This window comes from Manihot esculenta, chromosome 3 (assembly GCF_001659605.2).
Source record: "Manihot esculenta cultivar AM560-2 chromosome 3, M.esculenta_v8, whole genome shotgun sequence".
Lineage (NCBI taxonomy): Eukaryota > Viridiplantae > Streptophyta > Magnoliopsida > Malpighiales > Euphorbiaceae > Manihot > Manihot esculenta.
Window position 1 is genome coordinate 27,488,453 of NC_035163.2, and position 19,379 is coordinate 27,507,831.

The following is a 19,379-nucleotide window of genomic DNA, read 5'->3' on the forward strand; positions in this document are numbered from 1 at the left end:
AGAGATGTGAATTCGAGACGTTAAGTCTTTTTGACATTATTATTGGAGCTGGTGTTGAAAAACTTTTTTTTTCAAATTTTTTTTTTTTTAACATTCAAAATGGCTATTTTTTTTTTGAAAAAAATTTTTTTAGCCTCTAAACATTATGATTTTGTGCATTGTGAATGGAGAAGTCATCTCCTCTCGTCATTTGCTTTGATTTTTTTCTTCTTAATCTCCTCGTAACTTGACTTCGATTTTTTTTTTTCATATACAAGAACATTGCATAAATGTTGTACTATGTAATTTTTTTTCAAAACATCTTCATCTTTTTTTTTTTTTTGCTTTCCTCATCTTGATCTCCTCAACTTTAACAAATTAATTCTAATACAAATTCTTGATTTTTAAGAGAGGAAAACAAGATAGGTGATTTTGAAAATTATATCATAATTTTATCCATCATACTACTATTTATATATCTAAATATAATTAAAAAATCTAAACAAAATCATGAACAATCTGAATTTTAAAATAAATCTTAACAAATAAAAACAATGATATCAATTGAATTATTTAATTTAGCATATCTTTCAAGGTTATTGAGTCAAATATTCAACAAAACAAGACAAATGTCTATTGCTTTTGCAATTCAATCCTCCAACTAATACTATAGGAAATACTTATCCAAAGCATAATAATTAATGGAGTGTATATACAATTAAGTAAAGTTCATGTATAATACATTAAATTCATATACACAACTATGCTCATCATGTCTCGTTCAGGGTTCCAGCTTATGCGTTTGTGGTGCATTTAAATGTCCATGGAAAAAAAAAACAAAGCTACAGAAGTCCAGAAGATAGAACACAAGATTTCCATAATACAATGGTGCTATCAATGGTACTCATCAAATTAATTTTCATACCGAAGAATATGCAATAAATACATTTGCTGTCAGAAACAATGTAATTGAATATGCATGATGAAATTTGCTGTGTATATTATATTCAAGGTGAGACCCCTACGCCAGAAGAATGAAAAAGTTTCTATGGCTTAACAAGCCCATATCAAGCACTTCAAATCTAATGAGTATGCATTCCTCTGGCCTGCAGAAGCGCAAATCACTCAAGCGGGTAACTCAAGCTTCACATTGTTCTTCCAGCTGCAAATTAACCATATATAATATCATCATTTTGTGCAATCATCAACACAACCCTTGATGGTTTATAAAGGCGGAAGCACTTACCTTCGGAAGTAATAATAGAAGAAATCAGCATATAGTAATGTCTGGACAATTCCTGATATCCAAGCTGCAAGAGAAGATAAATTATGAAATTCAAAAATACACCAGGGGAGGGTGTGAGGGAGGCAAGGGAGAAGCAAGACACACTTATCCAGTGGACATAGTGTTCCTCAGTAAAGTAGCGATAAGTCCAGTTTAATATGTAGAGTGCTCTATATGCCCTGCATCACAACTCAGACATGGACAGGTTAAGAACATTTAATCTCTTTAGACATTCAGAGAATTCCAATTTTCTTTATCGGGGTTCATGCCCACATAATATTAGAAACTCTTTTCCAATGAAAAAATCCCATTTCCTTGGGGAAATTCAAACTTTTTTCATATGTGGATATGTTACTTGGCGAGCACTAAAAAGAATTATATACTCCTCAATATAAAAAATATACATAAAGATGCATAATGCAATACAAACATACCCAAGGAGAAAGACATATTGTCCTGTCAAGTTGTCAATGTTTCTTGTTCTTTGCAGCAAAACAAGCTGAGGAAGTATTGCAACAGCTTCCAGATACAAGGAAAACGTCCACATTATCTGCTCAAGCATAAAATATTACACCCTTATTAATTTCTCAATAGAGATACATTCATCTATATCAATGATACACTGATTTCCTGTTTAATTAGCAGTAACTATTATAAGAACAAAAGATTGCAGAAGAATGCAACAGAATGGAAAGATGATCTCTTACCTCTGTGAAGGTAAACTTTTCATGAATTAATAAGGCCAAAATTAGGCAGGGCAACACAAGAAAATAATGGCGAAATGTGTCTTGGTCCTTGTCATAGGATTTTCGAACCAGCCTGTGTCGTCGTATGTACCAAACAATAGAGAAAGAGCTTCCGAGGAATATTAACTTCATCACGGTATTATAAAATGATATGAAACTGGTAAATATATCCAAGTAGCGAGTTACAAATACAAGGGCATACAGTTCCTGAGTCTTCAAAGAAATCCCTGTAAATGGCAGGAAGGTGAAAATTACAAGACTGCAACAAATGAATAACATAAAACAGCTTGTCACAGCCATGAATAAATGCCGAAAATAAAAAGGAAAAAGAACTCTAGGAAATATTACAGAGAAAAAAAAAACAATTCCAATCAAGTACATAAATGTATGAGACAATTGTCAATCGATGCACGAACGATAATTATGCACGATAGTAACCTCCATTATTCTACTTGTAAATTTGGCATTTTTATATAATGTTTATCTATCTTATCCATTATATCTAGCCAAGCAACAATGAAGCCAAACAGTGTTCTCAACAAAGTTGCCTGCAAGACATTCATAAACACATTGCATGATTGGCATAGAACTGGGAAAGTTTTATGGTTTCTTCAGATTTGAAATCAAAACAAAGACCCACAAACTTTATCAACCGTTAAAATTTTGCCAATGGATGGAAGTTTCTACATGCCATTGATTGGTAGCTAAATTGCAGGAAACAAACAAAAACAAAGCTGAAATTAAACACAAATCCCGCAAATAAATTTATCTAATTAAATGAAAATAAATCGTTCAAAGAGTCTAAAAAACACAACCATTGGGGACAAAAAATCAAAGAGAGAAGAAAACAATGTAGATAGATACCAGCACAGGATTTGATGGTGTGGATCTTGAGGAGCAAAACAAGAACACTGACCAAATGGGTCATGTCCCCAGCGAATCTGAACAAATTCATCTTCGGTAGATTTATAATTAATTATGATATATGTATAGCTCTCTGCTTTTGGGGTCAACCGGAAAATGCCTCGCCGGAAAAATCCAGCTTAATTTTCTCAGATCTCCGATTGACCCAAAGCATAAAAGTAAAAAAAAAAAAAAAGCTCCCAAACTGTTTTTCCGTTTCTTCTTCCTCTTCACTGTATTTTTTTTTTTTTTTAAAAATGGAAATCAGATATCTCTTAATGGGCCAGTTCTGGCCCATCTTTTTTTCAGCTTTGTCTAATGACCCGTAATGTATAAAGCTTAAATCCGTTTATAGTAGTCTAACCCGTTTAGTTTTTTTTTTTTTTTCATTTTTTTATAATTTATTTTATTTATCTTTTGTATTCAAATATTTGTCTGTTTTAATTTGTGATTATATTTTAAATATACTATTATTTGGTATACTTTAAAAATATTTTTTTTATCATAAGTATAATATATTAGAGTTGTAATTTATGTATTATGCTTATTAAAATTATGTATTTCTTTGAACTTCATAAGATTAGTTTTCTTATAGTTAATTTAATTAATGTACATTTTTTTATAATTTATTAATAAAATTAATATGTAAATTTGAATTATAGTATTATTTTTGTTTAATTATTTTAATGTCTAAAATTTTCAGATGTTCGGTATTTCAGATGTTTGTTCGGTCAATTTGGCCGCTATTTTTTTTAAAGCAGAAAATGAAAGATCAAATGCTACACCAGTAAGCTTAGATGGTAGAAACAAAGAGGACTTCAACTTCTAACAAAATTGTACAAGCATCTTTCTTCAGATGAGGGCAATATAGCTCCTGCTTAAAAGCGAGACATGAACTAAGAAGTAAATGAGAGGACAAGTAATAAAAGGGAAATGGGTATCAAGTTTTTTGCTGTCATTAGCCCAATTGAAGCTTTAGAATTATCTGTAGGTAGTGGTGGAGTCATCCCACTTCCAGGATTCAGTCCAGCAGTACCATCACCATATGCTGGTGTGGTGGTCATCGGTGGCATATTTGGGTTGTTTGTCGGCGTCGTGCTTGTAGTTGCCCCTCCGGCGGTGCTGGAAATTTGCATGTTCAAGTATCATAAGCAACTTTCTTTTGAATGCATACATAACACAGAAAAATCTTGAACATTATGTGAGTAGAGAGTATTCAATAACCTAACTCAGATAAACAAAACCAGTTGGACGGTGACTATCTATGTCTGTCAGAAGAATCCTAAGAACCAGAGAATTGTCCAATATTATATTGTCATACATGGAACCAAAGCACAATATATCAGATTTTATTGCCTGTTTACACGAGACCAAGAGAAATGTCAATCTGGGAGAATCCACTTGGTAGAAAAGAAACTAAAGATATCAAGTTCAAGGACAGACTACTATAGTTTTAGGACCCATGTGAAAAAGTCACCAAAAATGGTCCTAAAAGTAGATTCTTTGGAATACAATCTCATAGCATGTTCGAAAATTTTTCAATAATCACATAACCTGATAGCCCTTCAACAAGTTCTCATGGCACTAACATAGTACATACTTTGCTCTCAAAGACAGCTCTTGATTATAACCAAGGGTGTTGCTGAGTGATGAAGAGCAGTATAGTAGTTTCTATCAATGTGATATAAAGACAACTACCTCATCTAGTTACCAGAAACATTAAAGATGCATCCCATGTTTGAAAAGAATTGGTGGGAAACTGATTTGATTGGAATCTGGATTCTTCATTTTCCTAAAAGGCAAAGCAAGTTTGAAGAGCATCCCAAAGAAAAAAAAAGCATCTTTGCCATGCCTTCCCATCGATCTCTAGTCAAGTAGCACTGGCAAAGTTGTAGTTCAAGGTGACTTTTAGGACCACCAACAGGAGCGTCCAGGCTCCCAAGGCGCCCTTACAGCTCACATATTTCTAATTTTGGCCCATGCAGAAGGTAAAATAACAAGAATTATGGACACTATCATTGGACCCTGAAGCAAATTTAAGCAAAAATGATCCCTACCATAGATGATGGACACTATCATCTTCCCTTGTTAAATGTGGGAGCATTTTTATGGAGCCATTATCTGAAAAGCAGTGCACATGTCTCCAGTTTCATCTTGAGATTCCCATGACGAAATGCATATTGTTTTGAGTCTTTAATATTTTGATAAGTTTAGGACAAGCTCAGTAGTTTACTCATTGGTAGTTACATTATTGTCTCATTGTCCTTGTCTGCTTGGAAATTCTTCTAAAAAGAAATTTTACGGGAAAAGGGACTGCAGCGTGTCTGTTTCACATTTTGTTTTGTCCCGAGAAACGCACGCTAAATGCTTAGTCCCCCTGAAGCTTTGTTGCTGTGATCATGAGCCACAATTACCTATACTAGCAAAAATTATGCAGTTATTTTTCTCTAAACTCGGTTCACATGGACTAATCCGCAGAGGATGAAATAGACATTTTGATACGTTTTTAGTCTATCGAAGACTTAATCAAGCATAAGAACAGTAATTTCTAATCAAAGACACAAAACAAGCCAGTACTAGCACCTTGTATATATTTTCAGATCTGTTGTTTATTTTTAAGGACAATAGATGGTTTCATATGCACAAATGACAAAGACAATGGCCCACAGGAATACCTTCCCAGCCCTCTCCCCAACGCAATCAATATGCATAGACAAAGCTGAAAGGTCATACTGAGGACAAATACTGCATCGATATAGCAGCAGCATGTAGCCTGCAACCTGCAGGCCTCAAAACCAGAATTAACCATACCCATGTTGAATTTAATTGTCTGTTTGTTGGAAATATCAAATGTTCTAAAACTGACTAGGAGTCTTGTCCAATCATGGAGACCATGCATTCAATAGGGGAGAACAAATTGAAACTAGTGCCCTCTTAATATGAACGTTGGACGCTCAGATGGAGAAGAGTTGCATGCAAGAAGACGCGTGTGATACATCCACGAGAGGTTGATAATAGAAAAACTAATTCACAAATATTACACTAATTAAGAATAAATCAAAGAAACATACCTTGGAGAAGATGGATACACACAAGATCCATAACCTACACAACAGAAACAAATAAAAGAGAATTATAAGAAAAAATACCCATCAACAACAGCAGAAAAGGAGAAAAAAATAAATAAAAACAGGTAGACTAACTGGGGTCAGTTTTGGCAACAGTGGCAGTGCCAGAGAAGTCACAAGAACCAGGGGCCATGGCCTTGCGTTGGAAGTAGCTATTGAAGGCATAAGAAGCATGAGCTTGGATGGTGTTGGGGAGGAAGCACAACCCATTAGATTGAATGGGGATACAGTCAGCACCAGCACTACATGCATAGTCTATAGCAGTTTGCAATGCCTGGTTGCTTGCATCACTTCTTGCCACGCACCAGTTCCCCTCCGCCGTCGGTAGAATGGTAACAGTCTCAAGGATGATGATGATGACAAATAATATGAAGATGAGCTTCTTTGAAAGTGCTTCCATGGAGGAGAGGACTGTGGGTGTGTGAGTTATAGGATGCTGAGCTAGTGATGGGATTAGTTGGTAAAGGAAGAAAGAGAGAAGTGGGAAGAGAGGAGGCTTCTTTATTCTTTCTTTTACTTCTTTTTTGGGCTTTTCTTTTTATCTTTTTGTTGGATATTTATTTTTAATTTTAGTATGGATTTTATTATTTTTAAATCCACTTTGATATGTCTTTAAAAAAATAAATTTGAAATGAAGAATGTTTACAGAAGAATGAGAAATGACTGCCGGACTTTTCATTTTCTATATTGAGATAAAAGTTAGATCCTTAAAAAAATATTTTTTAAATTCATACTATGTCAGTTTTTCCTTATGCAAATCAACGTATTCTTGTAAGTTCTAATCTAGACGTACGAGTAGGTCGAGTCTATTGTGAGTACAAATTCAACAAAAAGTAATCCAGTTCGGTGACGTGATGCGAAGGAAAATAATCGGTCCAGTCACTTTGCAGTTTTGATCGCATGCGCATCGGAGAATTAAATAGCTATCTGGCGTAGAATGTAGAACTAACAAATCCGTAAGTACGTACGGATCCGTGTAATATAGACAATCGACAGTGTAGCAGAGAAGCTATTAAGCGTCACTAGTAAATAAAGATCAGAAAGAAATAAAAGAAGAGGGATATTCTCTATTTATCTAAATTTATAAAACTATTATAAATCTTATTTTTTAAATCTCATAACATTAAATAAATTAAATTTTTTCTTTCATTTAAAGTGTTTTCATGTATAAAATAAATTAAGCCAATCAAATGCTATCTTTAATACGGGAAAATTGTTTGGGTATTTTTAAATGCCACTCACGAAAAAATTATTGTTTTTAAAAATATTACTTTTCATAATATATAAATGTATTTTTTATATAAAAAAATTAAAATAAAATTTATGAGAAATACTATTTTTAAATATTTAATATCATATTATATAGAACAGATTTTTTATATTTTAAAACCAATTAATTTTATAAATATAATGAAATTGAATTTTAGTTTCTTTAAACTTAAATAAATAAAATATTAGTTCTGAAACATTCCGTAGTTTTCCAAAGATCCATTCATTTGACATAACAAATTTTCTATCGATGTGTTGCTGGTTTCAAATTTTTTGTGATTAAATGTCGCTGGGATTAGACTTAGAAATCAATGGCAAAAAATGTTGAATAATTTTGATTTTTAATTTACTGAATTAAATTAAATTAAATTATTTAATTTAATTCGATTATATTTTTAATATTAATTTAATTCAATTTAATTTAATAATTATAATATTTTTATTTTTTAATTTTTTAATTTTAATACAATTTAAAATTAAATTAGTCGAATACTCCCCTAATCTCTTATCCTTTTTCAATGTCTTTAAAAACTAAAAATATTTCATCTCCAAGAAACTTTTTTTTAATCTTTTATCAGAAAATTGTCTAATTATATTTTATTTAACTATTGAACTTTAATAATATAATATTGATTTCAATTCTAATAACTGAAGTGGCAAAAGATCAAGTTCCGTTTCTATTTATTTTTTCAAAAAATACATTAAAAATTAATTGAGAAAAGCTAAAAATTGTAATCCCATACTCATATATATCTATATAAATAACAATTTTTTAAAAACTAAAAATACATGTAGACACCTAAAAATCTCATAACATTATTAATTTTTTAAAATATTAATTTCACATCTATACTTTTAAAAATAAAATTAATTAATTCTCAAATGTACCATCAACATCAAGAGTGCACCAAGAGTGAATACACGCTACAGAGACCGAGAAGTTTTAATTAATTTTGACATGAAAAAGAAATAAAAGATTCTAGTTACTTTTTCTTCTTCCCAAGTTTCTCTATTGTTATTCTTCCATGCTCCTTGGTCAATTTCTCTCAAAATCTTGAGACTCTCAACTTATACTTTTTGTACTTTCTCAGTAGCGTCTGCTCAATGATGGATAATAAATCTAAATATGCACAAGCCTTTCTCGTGTATCTTCTCAATGACGTCAAGTCATAGTCAATGTCTGTAATGGTTTTCTCTCACACCATTTATAGGGTGTGCTCTGTAAATTTAACGAATTTCTGATAGTTCTTCTCAGCAGTGTGAAGTGAAGCAATATGGATAATCTTCACTTGAGTTTTTGCTCAATTCTTTCTCAATGGGTTTGTACTCTTTTTTTTATTATTATTTTTTTGAGTTAATATTCTCTATTGTTGATTGTGAAAAAATATAGATAATGAAATTAATTTATTTTTATTGACATAAATCTTCAATTTATCGTTGATTATTGTAAAAATATGAAGAAATAAGAGAATGAATCTTAAATACCATGTCTATTGGCATTTGTTAATCATTGATTATATAAAAATTTGATTTTGTTTATTTATTGTGAAAAATATTAAATGTACTTTTATTTTAAATACGGCAGAGCGAAAAGATGAGAAATGGATATGTAATTTTCCATTTGTTTTTTAGAAGAATTAAAAAGTAAAGGAGAAGAAAAAAAAATAAAATAGAAAAAAAAGAGAGTTATTGCATAAAAAATTTTAAAAAATATATATTTAATATATATATAAAATAAGTATCCAACAATTAATACACATTAACATCATTTTTAATATGTTAGAATGATGGTATAGCATACTTTTTTTAATTTTTAAACATAAAGTTTAGTTAATTTAAATTTTTTAAAAATAAAGTGTGAAATGAGACGATTTGAAAAATTAAGTGTGATAAAATTTTTCTGAATTTATGTATTTAACTTTTTTTAAATAATTAAAAAAAAGCTTGTATCTATTTGAATATAAATAGTAATAAAAGTAAGTGCTTCAAATACAATTAATAGGTATATTGAATTTTCCCTGCCTCACACTCAATTATTTTTAAATGGGTAATTCATTTTTCTATTTTATTAAATCATTTGTACAAATAATATAATATTTTAGACGGTTAAAAAAATTATTTGTAATATAAAAATTAAAGAATAGTAAACAAAAAGAGAATATGAAAATAATAATAATAATAAAGCAACAGGAAAGAGATAATAAAACGGAAAACTCAAAATTATGAAAAGCCTATAACCTATTAGAAATTTATGGAGGAAAAAAAACACGGTGATTTTATTAAAGAAAAAATTAAAAAAGAAATTTTCGTCGCCTGAGAGATTCGAACTCTCGCGGGGAAACCCCATGTACTTAGCAGGCACACGCCTTAACCACTCGGCCAAAGCGACTTCCGTTGCTAAGCGAGAATGAAAAGCTCTTGCAAATTTCGGAAAAGCTGGTTCAAACTTCAAATGCTCACTTTACTTCGATCATGCTACAGCTTGAGCTACAAATGCCGGTATCTACAATGGAAGATTAAGAGAAGAGTCATAAGTATAAGCCCTACCGCTTTAATGCCTTGATTAAAGACAAATTGAGCTCAAGGATAGCTGAAATCTGCATATTATAGAAAGATTCATGAGTAAATTACACACAGGGATGTAAATTCGTTTATCAATCACATAGCAGGGAGGATAGATTCCATAAAAGTGAGAAAACTTGAAGAGGACTTTTTGTTTCTCTTCTTTCTAATTGCCCTTGAAAAATACACGAGCAGAAGAGAGTCACAGCCAAGCCATCACCTGCAGCAATTAAAGAGGAGTAGCGGAACCAAATAGATCTGCAAGTGAAGGAAAAGAGTCCATGGAAGATGCAGCTCGTGCCTACGCCGCCACCCTTGCATTTTGCTTGAATTGATTTATAATTAGAGCCGTTCATCCCACAAACAATCATTGATTTCAGTGACTTGGTTCCACCAAGAACTCAACAACATGAATTTACCCACGAATAAGCTATTATTTCGTTATGATGATCACATGCTTCTACTTCCCCCTCCTTTGGCCCCCTGATGAGATATTTGGCCACTGGAGAAGATGTATAATTAACCATTTTCACTATTTCTGCTGCAATGCTCTCTGGCAGACAGGGCATTTCAGCGGCTCAAGAACCCAGTCTTTGCTGAGGTGATGTGATGGTGATGGTCAAAAGCTTGGTTTGGTCTGCCCGAGGTGAATGTCGAGAGAGCTGTGTCAAGTTGAGATGTGGAATGGATTTTTCGTGTCGAGGAAAGGGTTGAATCGAACCAGATCAATTAGAATTTATTTTTCACTTTAAACTGAAAAACGCTCTCCAAGGAAGTTGAGGGTGAAAGGCAGCTGAAGAGGGAGAGAAGCAGTGAGGAAAGATCAGGTGAGACGAGCACTGCCATTCAAGCTGCGTTCACAGAAGTACCTTTTCAAAAATATTATTTTAAAAATATTAAAAAATAATTTAAAATTATTTTTAATATAATTTAGTGAGTAAAATAATAAGACATAATTACTTTCATATTTTTAAAATATAATTTAATTAATTAAAATATATTTTATCATTTAAAAATTATATTAAAATATCTCTGTATTTTAATTTCATTACTTTCATAAAATTAAATTTATTTTTTCTCGATAGTTCAAATAGAATAAACTCTTTATTCTACTCAATAATAATAATAATAATAATAATAATAATAATAATAATAATAATAATAATAATAATAATAATAATTTACATTCTTTTAATCTTTATATTAGATCCTACATGGTACACATAGATTTGTTTCCTAAAAAATTGAATCCATTGTTAACTAATTAACCAAATATCTGGCCGTAATCGAATCGAACTAAATCGAATTTTAATAAATTTAAATTCGATTAGAAAATAAATTTAAAAATTTAAATTCGAATTCGACTCGAATTTCATTTATAAGTTCAAGTTCGATTCATAAAATAAATATTAAATTCGATTTCGGTTCGAACTCGATTCATAATAAACTTGTTTATCACGTTAATAAGCCAACTCAAACTCCGTTCAAAAAATTCGAATTTAAATTTATTTAGTTTCGAATTTGAGCTCGATTATATTATAAACAAACTCAATATAATTCAAGTTTATTTATCACGTTAACAAACTAACTCAAACTCCGTTCAAAAAACTCGAATTTGAGTTTATTTAGTCTCAAATTTGAGCTCGATTATATTATAAACAAACTCAAAATAATTTAAATTTATTTAAATTATAAATAAATTTAAATTATAAGATTATTAAGAGACTTTTAAATTAATTTTTTTATTTAATTGAGATCTTTCGAATTAAAAACTAATAAAAAAACATGTAGAAGAGTTATTTTTTTACGATTTTTCATATTCCTTCAACTTTTGATGTGAGATTAGTGTTAGTAAAAAAATTTATTCGCGAGCCTAAACGAGTCGAATACTATTAAGTTCAAGTTCAGCTAGTTTATTAAACGAGTCTAAAAAGTGAGCTCGAACTCGGCCGAGTCCGATCGAGTTTTTATCGAGTCGAGTCTCAAATAGCTCACGAATAGTTTAGTTCATTTACACCCCTACAAATATCATTATCAAATTTTAAAAAAATGCTAAAAGATAAAATTTTATCCTTGAATTATATAAAAAAAGTTTAAAAAATGTAAAATCTTATGTTGTGATTTAAATTTAATCATGAGCTATTATTAAAAAATTAAATAAATTTAAATTGTCTCTTTAATAATAATTCAAAGATATTTTAAATTTTTTTAACCTTTTAATAATAATTTAAAGGTAAAATTTAAACTAATGAAATTTAAAATCTTTTATTCTTGATATAATTTAGAAATAAATTTATTTTTTTTTATAAAAAAATCCTTAATTTTATTATGATTATTTTTAAAAAAAGAGTTTATATGTAATAACCAACTAATATACGGAGTTAAAAATATAAAATTTAATATTTTAATTTAATAGAATTTTAGAATAATTTTTTTTGAAAAAAAAATCTTTCATTTTATTATGATTTTTTTAAAAAAAAAAAAAAAAACCTAAATGCTATAGAGCAATCAATGAACAGAATAACAAAAAATGCTAGTTATATGTGGGATTATACACACTTCTACCGAATTAAATTTTAAAGTTGCATAAAATTACAAAGTAGTTTTGAAATTACTTCGATTTAAAGAGGAATTAGAATCGTAAAAGTAGGAGTAAGAGTTTTTGAATTAAATCTCCAAAACACACAAGCCTTTGTTTTTCAATTACCAATAGGCCTAGAAATTAAAGCTATGAAAAATTGAGATCCTGTGTATATAATTTAGCCAAAGATACATTCAGCAGATAACACATGTTTCAGAATGGGCTGCAAAACAATCAGCAGAATGGTACGCAAATTGCATTAGGCCATTCATATTTAGCAACACACATCACAACAGAAAACTCAATCAAGAGAAGCACAAGGGGAAAAAAATAAATTATAAATTTTCTCCTGATGTAATTATCAGAACTCATTACATTCAAAAAATGGGTATATGAAATTTATAATGATTGTTGTACACTCGCTTCTCTTCTCTCTCTCTCTCTCTCTGTGTGTGTGTCTCCCTCTCCCTCTCCCTCTCTTTCAACCCCCCAGTTCACCCATTCGGGGTTGCTAACAGGCCCCACGCTATATCAAAGAAGAATCAAATGCATGGAGAAAACAAATTAAAGTCAGAAATTCAGAAATATCATACTTTCTCATAGAATAAGATGTAGGCCTCGCAATGAAGAACTTCTTCCAAGGAAACCTCACGCACATATACATCACTGGCATGATACCACACAGAGCCACCATTTTCATTCTCTGCCTTGCCTTGGCTTCTTTCACCTCCTCTCACATATGCCACATAGTGACCTCCTCTCATTGTTCCCGAATGCTCCACTACCCCAAGCAGACGATACACATGTTTTCCTCTGTCTGCACACCTGTAAATGCTCAAACATGTAGCATACTGTAATCAATTACCAAGTCCTTGTAGATGTAGGATATCACAAAACATAATTCATCAATTAACCATAGCAAACCAGAAGCCATTAAAGAAGATAAATTGGCAACCATCGCATAAAAGAACAACTGCCCATATGGCAAAACCAGAAGAAAATTTTATCTTACTTCCTGATTATGATAGCTGACTGCCATTTTAACTGACAAAATTTACATTACACCGTTCCTTCATAAAATTAGAATAAAAAAGCAAATGAAGTAGGAGAAATTGAGAGATGCATAGCTACAGGTCCGAAAACAACAGTCATGAGTGTGCATCAGTATAGGCATCAAGTGATGCATACTGGTACCTGAGTTCTAGAAATAAGTGCACTTCTATGCACTGAATAGCCAAACTCCATAACATGCATGAGCATTACTGTGATTCATTGTTCAAAGATCTTTGACAATTTTGATTTGCAAGCAGACACGTTATAAAATGAAATGCTTCTTTATTTCTCTGCTCCCCTCTTGCATATAGACCGGGAAGCAAATTTTTGGTAGTTCCTCAAATTTTACACTGATCAAGAGGGCAAAAGAAAGCTGTTACCTCTATATATGGTTACATTTCTATCCATTTAAGTACAAGTGCAGCTGCTACCAGACCAATACGCAATTGATATTGTTTCATCCATATGCTGTAATAGTGACATAGCTCACTATTCTGTATGCGACTATTTGTGATTATTAAATAACCTTAAATGAAACAAACTAACTGAAACTCAGATTGTAATATCAAATCAAACCTAAGAAACCAGGTAGGGAGTTAACTTTTCTTTTCTTCCGGAGTGAGCAGCGGAGGTAACTCATAGGAATCCTTATAACATCAGTGAGAATATCTGGGTCTCTATTGCAAGAACATAACCTTAAACACTACAGAAAAGAATACAAGGAAGGATCCTTACTTAAGTTGCCTTAGCAACTATAAAATCATAAATGCATACTACAAAGCCCCATAAGGCCATCCAATTTTAATAACAAGGTAAGGATAGACATGCTTGAAGTTTCTATTTGCCTTCTTTTTCCTAAAGTAGTTATCCTTTCCTAGATGTTGACCAAGAAGCCTACAAGTTACAACTTCATCAAAATCAAATTATTTTCAATATCTTATTAACCATACTTGTTATAAGAGCTTGGACAACCAATAAAGCATAAATGACCAGAAAATATACATAACAGTTTTATTTCGTAGTCATAGAAATATTAGAAAAAAAAAAGAGCAGATCAAGTATTAATGACACAGAACTTACTTATTTCCATCATTTTATTTCATTCAACCAATAAAGCATATATGACTGCAAGAATTGGATTGTTGCTGGAAATTTACTTTATGTCTGACACATACCCATCATACTAGATCCAAGGAGAAAATATTCCTACCCGACTAGTCAAACACGTTATCATGTAAATACCTGTATACCTCATTGACCCTATAATCTCAATGTCCGTGACATTGACACCAACTTTCTACTGATTTCAGTGAAATTAGTTCATCTAGTGCAATTCCTTGAAAATTGACGCACATCTGGTGCTATAAATGCATCAAAGAATTAAAATGTATGCCTCAAACATAGAAACAATGTGTTAGGTTATCTTTGTAGTTGCACTAACAGTTGTCATATTCAAGAAAGCATAGCTTTTAAGGAAACAGATTTAGAGAGGCAAACAAAATTAACAAAAGTAATGGGTACATGGTAATAAATGGTTCAATAAACCCTGAGAATGTAATGAATAGGTACCTGGGATCCATGTAAGGGGTAAGATCAAGTACATCTCCAAAATTGACGTGGCCATTTAATTTACTTAAACGACCACGAGCATCTTGGCTGAACCTCTTTAGATGAATAGTCAAAATAGGTGGGGCTTTATCAATGAGGACTCTCTTAGTTGCGTCCCTCTTCACTTTCACTTTTCTTGAAATTCCTTCCTCATCTTCCTCTTCCCCGTCTCTATAATTTCCAGAGGTCTGGGGATTACCAAGCTGATCTTTAGCATTTGCATACCCAGTGCTACTTGGCTCATCAACACCAGAAGAATCAGCAGCTGGACAAGTGAAACTTTCTTGACTGCATGAATTGTAGTGAGCAGAATAATGGGATTGCTCGACATTAGCAGCAGTCATCTCACCCTTCTCTTCATCATTTTGAGAAACAATTTGTTTTAGCTTATTCGTCTGACTAATTTCAGTTTCTATGCAACTTTTATTAGAAAAATCAAACTTCCCATTATCCAAAACCAAGCTTTCACCTGTGGAGTTAATAAAAGCATCGGTATTAATATCTCCATTATGAAGATTTCTGACTTCCATAGTACACAAGATGCCGTTGTCTAAATTTGGTGGGTGACTTTGGAATTGAGTCTCACCTCCATTTATCATAGTTTGCAATGAAGTTTTACCTTGCTTTTCCTTGGCTTCCAAGTTTTGCAGGGTTTTTGAACAGTTGTCACATTCCCAAGCGTTATCATCAGAAAGAAGCTCTGGCTTTATAAAATGAGCCAAACAGCTCTCAACAGACACTGGAGAATCACTATTATCAACTTCATCTGGATCAGACTCACTGCTGTTTGCTGCCGTAAAACCATTTCCCGCAGTTTCATTGGCTAATGAGGGGCCAGCAACTGGTCCTTGATAAACCTCAGGCTCATTGAACAAATCTCCAAAGCCATCAAAGTCCACTTCATCTTCTCTGCAGCCCACAACACTTGAAGAAGCCTGACATTCTACTTTAATTATCTCCCCATCAGTAAAATTCTCCTCTTTATATGGAAGCAGCAGAACTTCTGAGCTTCTAACTTCTAATGGGACCTCATCTTCCCAAGGATTCACGGAAGAAGAACCTGGTTTTAGATGTGGTTCCCACTCAACAGAACATACCTGACTATTCTCCATTAAATCATTATTCCTAATCATATTTTCCGAATACTGACTAGTTGAAACATCATCATTTTGTGAAGGTAGAATAGTTTCAGTTTCAAGATAATCCATCCAGGTGAAGTCCTCAAATGAAGCTGCTGTTTGCTCCAGTGTAGCCTTGACAACTTCCACAGTTTCAGTATTTTGAGCAGCTGATGCTCTCTGTGAGACTAGCTCACTTTTATCAGGCTCTGTAATTAAGCATACACACTCTGAACCTGCGGCATCACCTGAAGAAGTCCCCACGTTTTCTGCGTGAGGTACAGTTGCATGTGTTTGGTTAGAATACTCGTTGCTAGTTGAGGGGTTTGAACTTTGTGCTGACACATAATCTGTGTCTTTGTTTACTTTTCCTCGAACCTTTCCCCCTCTCTTCGGTGGCAGCTTTGTTTTCTTTGGTCTAGAAACTGGTTGGATCTTTTTAGTTGGAGGTTTCTTGGTTGGAACTGGTAGAGAGATATCTAAAAATGGCTCATACACAGTTGAGGAGTGCCCACATTCAATACAAGAAATAGTATTAGAAATGCGACCCCCAAATAGAGAATCCACAAAGGTAGGACCAGGTCTCAAGGAAATTCCATCATCCTTTGAACTTATTTGTTTTTTCACAGCCAACTCTTCGGAGGACAACCCATCAAGTAAACAATGCAACAATTCATGACTGTCTTGCTGCTGGTATCCCCTAAACTGAGGAGCTTTCAAACAGATACACCCGAAAAGGGATCTTGGATGGATCACATTCTTTATACCAGTCTCTGGTTTTGTTTCATTATAGAGCTTTTTCAAAGCAATAGTGAGTGGCCCAAAAGACGCGTCTTGATTGAAGAAGAAATCTCGCAACTTATTCATACCTAATAGATTCTGCATCACTGAATTAAAGAAGCAGGTATTCCCAAGATTAACCAGGCCTCTTACCATGTAACCATCTCTTCCCTCTAAGCTGCTTGATGTAGAGCTTTCTGCTTTGATTTCACTTGCAACACTAGCACTTCCAAACCAAACATCTTCAACGTTCACCGGAGACTTCTCCAATGATCGTGACTTGATTAATTTTACAACATCAAATAATGCATCCTTTTTTTCACCATTTTCTTCTGTTATCTCAAATGGAAGTAGTGTATTACATTGGAAGCACCAACGAAGATGAGGGTTTTCCCATTGGATCACCAATGGGTGACGGGTTTGTCTAGCATGCCTAACTGCATGGCTTTGGGGAACTGTTGGCAAACCAATCCCTCCACAGGCATAATGCCCACAATCTAAACAAACCCAAATGGCTTTTGACTCACATTTTGAATCAACTGAAGCTTTCTTCTTGCCTTGTTTACCTTTCCCCTTCGCTTCGCGGCAATCCTCACACCGTATAGGACATGAAGACCCAAGTTTCTCAGAAAAATTGTCTATATTAAAACCCTTGTCAAGGTGGGCACATGGTTTTCTCTCTATCAGTATTGGTCCATTTTCAATGTTACCAACACTGGGATTGATTTGTTCAGGTGAATTTTTAGGAGAATGGGCTGTAACTCTCTTCTCCTTCTGCAGTGAACGGCTCTTTTTCTTCACTCTTTTCCCCATTGGTCCCTACAAGATACACAAAAACCATTGAATACTACAAAATAAACGCAAGAACAAAAGCAAAGGCAATAAAGAATCAACTAGAAATCAACCAACATATGCACTAATCACAAATAACTCTCTACAGCAAACATGTGTCTGAAAAAGGAAAGAGGGGAAGTAACTACATAGCTAAAACCAACAATAGGAGCAAGTAGCCAAATATTCGAAATAATCAAAAACCAACTCAAACAGGAGCTGCGGGCATATAAGAAATAAGAAGCAGCAATACGGAGAAAAAGAGAGAGAAGCAATCCAAACTCACTACCCACAAACACACAGTCATCAATACTCGGGAAGATTTTCTGATAACAAAAATAAAATGGGGTTCTACATAGGACCCATATAACGATTTAGATTCGAAAGTACAAACAAGTGCTTCAAAGCAATCTAGGAAATGAAGCAAAAGCACATATCAAGCATCAACCATAAATTGAAAACAAAGAAAGTGCATCACTACGATGAATTAAAAATCTTGATTACCTCTAAATCTGGAGGAATAAGATGACCAGATAGTGGTTAGAGAAAAAAATTTAAAAAGTAAAAAAAAAAAAAAAAAAGGAATCAAGAGGAAGTATTTACATGGGCTACAAAAGATCAAGATTAGAAGATTTGGGGAACAGAGATTAGGATCCAAGAAGCAGCGTTAGAGTGAGAGAGAGAGGGCAAAGGAAGGGCGATAGAGTAATGCGTGGAGGCTTTAATTGGTTTGGCGCACCACCCATTCCCCGACACTATACTGCACAGGGACAAGATGAGTGGTAGCGCTGGTGAAAAACGGCGGTAACCGGTGAAACGAAGACATAGGGTTTAGGGAATAATGGGTTAAATTTTAATTATTTTATTCGTTTTCAAATTATCATAATTATTATTATTAAGTTTACATATAAATGCCAATACCCATTTAAGGCAAGATATTTCAAATTTCATTGTCTTAAAGGCAAATTACAAAAAAGTTAGAAATTAAATTCCAGATTTTATTTGAATAATTTATTATATAAATCCTACTAATATGACGAAATTCTACATATATATACACTAAATATTCTTTTAAAAGTAATTTTAAAATATTTTTATTTTTAAATAATTTAAATGTGTGAATGGGATAGTATTAAAGTTTTTTATTAAATTTTAAAAATGTAAATATGTATTTTCATCTACTTCCTAACCTAAACCACTTGAAATCCTGCTACAGCTCCATGACAAGCTAAAGTTTTTAAAATTAGGAGATATTTTGGGCTGGAATTCGTTTACAGACGCAACATAAGGGAATTTCTAATGCTCGCTCAAAGCAAATATCAAATTAAATTTAATGACATGATCCTTGAGAGAGCTCTAAAATCTCAATTTCTTTATTTGAAATAAAAAATTTTATAAAAAATTAATTAAAAATATTTTTTTATTAATTTTTCTATTTATAAAATTTTTTATTAATTTTTCTATTATAATAAATTATAATATTACAAGGAATTGCCCTTTGTATGTGTATGTTAGCTTTTTGTTTTTTACATATCA

At 32.4% G+C, this 19,379-nt stretch overlaps 3 protein-coding genes and 1 non-coding gene across 7 annotated transcripts; all 4 read right to left on the reverse strand.

Moving 5' to 3' along the window:
• Nucleotides 1-657: 657 nt before the first annotated feature.
• Nucleotides 658-3,158, reverse strand: LOC110610835 (ER lumen protein-retaining receptor). Of its 2 annotated transcripts, XM_021750910.2 has the most exons (6): nucleotides 2,875-3,158; nucleotides 1,972-2,237; nucleotides 1,699-1,814; nucleotides 1,370-1,443; nucleotides 1,226-1,289; nucleotides 658-1,141 (listed from the first exon to the last, which is right to left on the reverse strand). In XM_021750910.2, exons 1-6 carry the CDS (start codon nucleotides 2,963-2,965, stop codon nucleotides 1,105-1,107), a joined length of 648 nt encoding a protein of 215 aa, XP_021606602.1. In that variant the 5' UTR covers nucleotides 2,966-3,158; the 3' UTR covers nucleotides 658-1,104. The 2 variants fall into 2 exon arrangements, with proteins under 2 accessions (XP_021606602.1, XP_021606601.1); XM_021750909.2 differs by having other exon boundaries at nucleotides 1,226-1,443.
• A 548-nt stretch (nucleotides 3,159-3,706) lies between these two features.
• Nucleotides 3,707-6,549, reverse strand: LOC110611103 (PLASMODESMATA CALLOSE-BINDING PROTEIN 3). The gene is made up of 3 exons (XM_021751234.2): nucleotides 6,117-6,549; nucleotides 5,985-6,018; nucleotides 3,707-4,035 (listed from the first exon to the last, which is right to left on the reverse strand). The coding sequence occupies exons 1-3, from the start codon at nucleotides 6,439-6,441 to the stop codon at nucleotides 3,810-3,812; spliced, it is 585 nt and encodes a 194-aa protein (XP_021606926.1). The 5' UTR covers nucleotides 6,442-6,549; the 3' UTR covers nucleotides 3,707-3,809.
• A 3,068-nt stretch (nucleotides 6,550-9,617) lies between these two features.
• Nucleotides 9,618-9,699, reverse strand: TRNAS-GCU. Its single transcript has one exon. It is a non-coding gene; the product is annotated as a tRNA-Ser (tRNA).
• Nucleotides 9,700-12,764: 3,065 nt separating this feature from the next.
• Nucleotides 12,765-18,656, reverse strand: LOC110611868 (ubiquitin carboxyl-terminal hydrolase 2). 3 transcript variants are annotated; one of them, XM_021752400.2, is made up of 4 exons: nucleotides 18,348-18,656; nucleotides 15,734-17,831; nucleotides 15,076-15,583; nucleotides 12,765-13,278 (listed from the first exon to the last, which is right to left on the reverse strand). In XM_021752400.2, the coding sequence occupies exons 2-4, from the start codon at nucleotides 17,823-17,825 to the stop codon at nucleotides 13,041-13,043; spliced, it is 2,838 nt and encodes a 945-aa protein (XP_021608092.1). In that variant the 5' UTR covers nucleotides 17,826-17,831; nucleotides 18,348-18,656; the 3' UTR covers nucleotides 12,765-13,040. The 3 variants fall into 3 exon arrangements, with proteins under 3 accessions (XP_021608092.1, XP_021608091.1, XP_021608090.1); XM_021752399.2 differs by having other exon boundaries at nucleotides 15,076-17,831; nucleotides 18,447-18,656; XM_021752398.2 differs by having other exon boundaries at nucleotides 15,076-17,831.
• Between the last annotated feature and the right edge of the window lie 723 nt (nucleotides 18,657-19,379).

Bases quoted from the DNA above. Each gene is read 5' to 3' on its own strand.
- LOC110611103 (XM_021751234.2), bottom strand. From the start codon at position 6,441: ATGGAAGCACTTTCAAAGAAGCTCATCTTCATATTATTTGTCATCATC. The intron at 6,019-6,116 runs GTTAGTCTACCT...TCTGTTGTGTAG, and splicing joins TGTTGCCAAAACTGACCCCA to GTTATGGATCTTGTGTGTAT. The intron at 4,036-5,984 runs GTATGTTTCTTT...GCAAATTTCCAG, and splicing joins GTGTATCCATCTTCTCCAAG to CACCGCCGGAGGGGCAACTA.
- LOC110611868 (XM_021752399.2), bottom strand. From the start codon at position 17,825: ATGGGGAAAAGAGTGAAGAAAAAGAGCCGTTCACTGCAGAAGGAGAAG. The intron at 13,279-15,075 runs GTACCTATTCAT...GAGCATTTACAG, and splicing joins ACCCCTTACATGGATCCCAG to GTGTGCAGACAGAGGAAAAC.
- LOC110610835 (XM_021750909.2), bottom strand. From the start codon at position 2,965: ATGAATTTGTTCAGATTCGCTGGGGACATGACCCATTTGGTCAGTGTT. The intron at 1,815-1,971 runs GTAAGAGATCAT...ATGCTTGAGCAG, and splicing joins AAAAGTTTACCTTCACAGAG to ATAATGTGGACGTTTTCCTT. The intron at 1,444-1,698 runs GTATGTTTGTAT...GTTGTGATGCAG, and splicing joins CAATATGTCTTTCTCCTTGG to GGCATATAGAGCACTCTACA.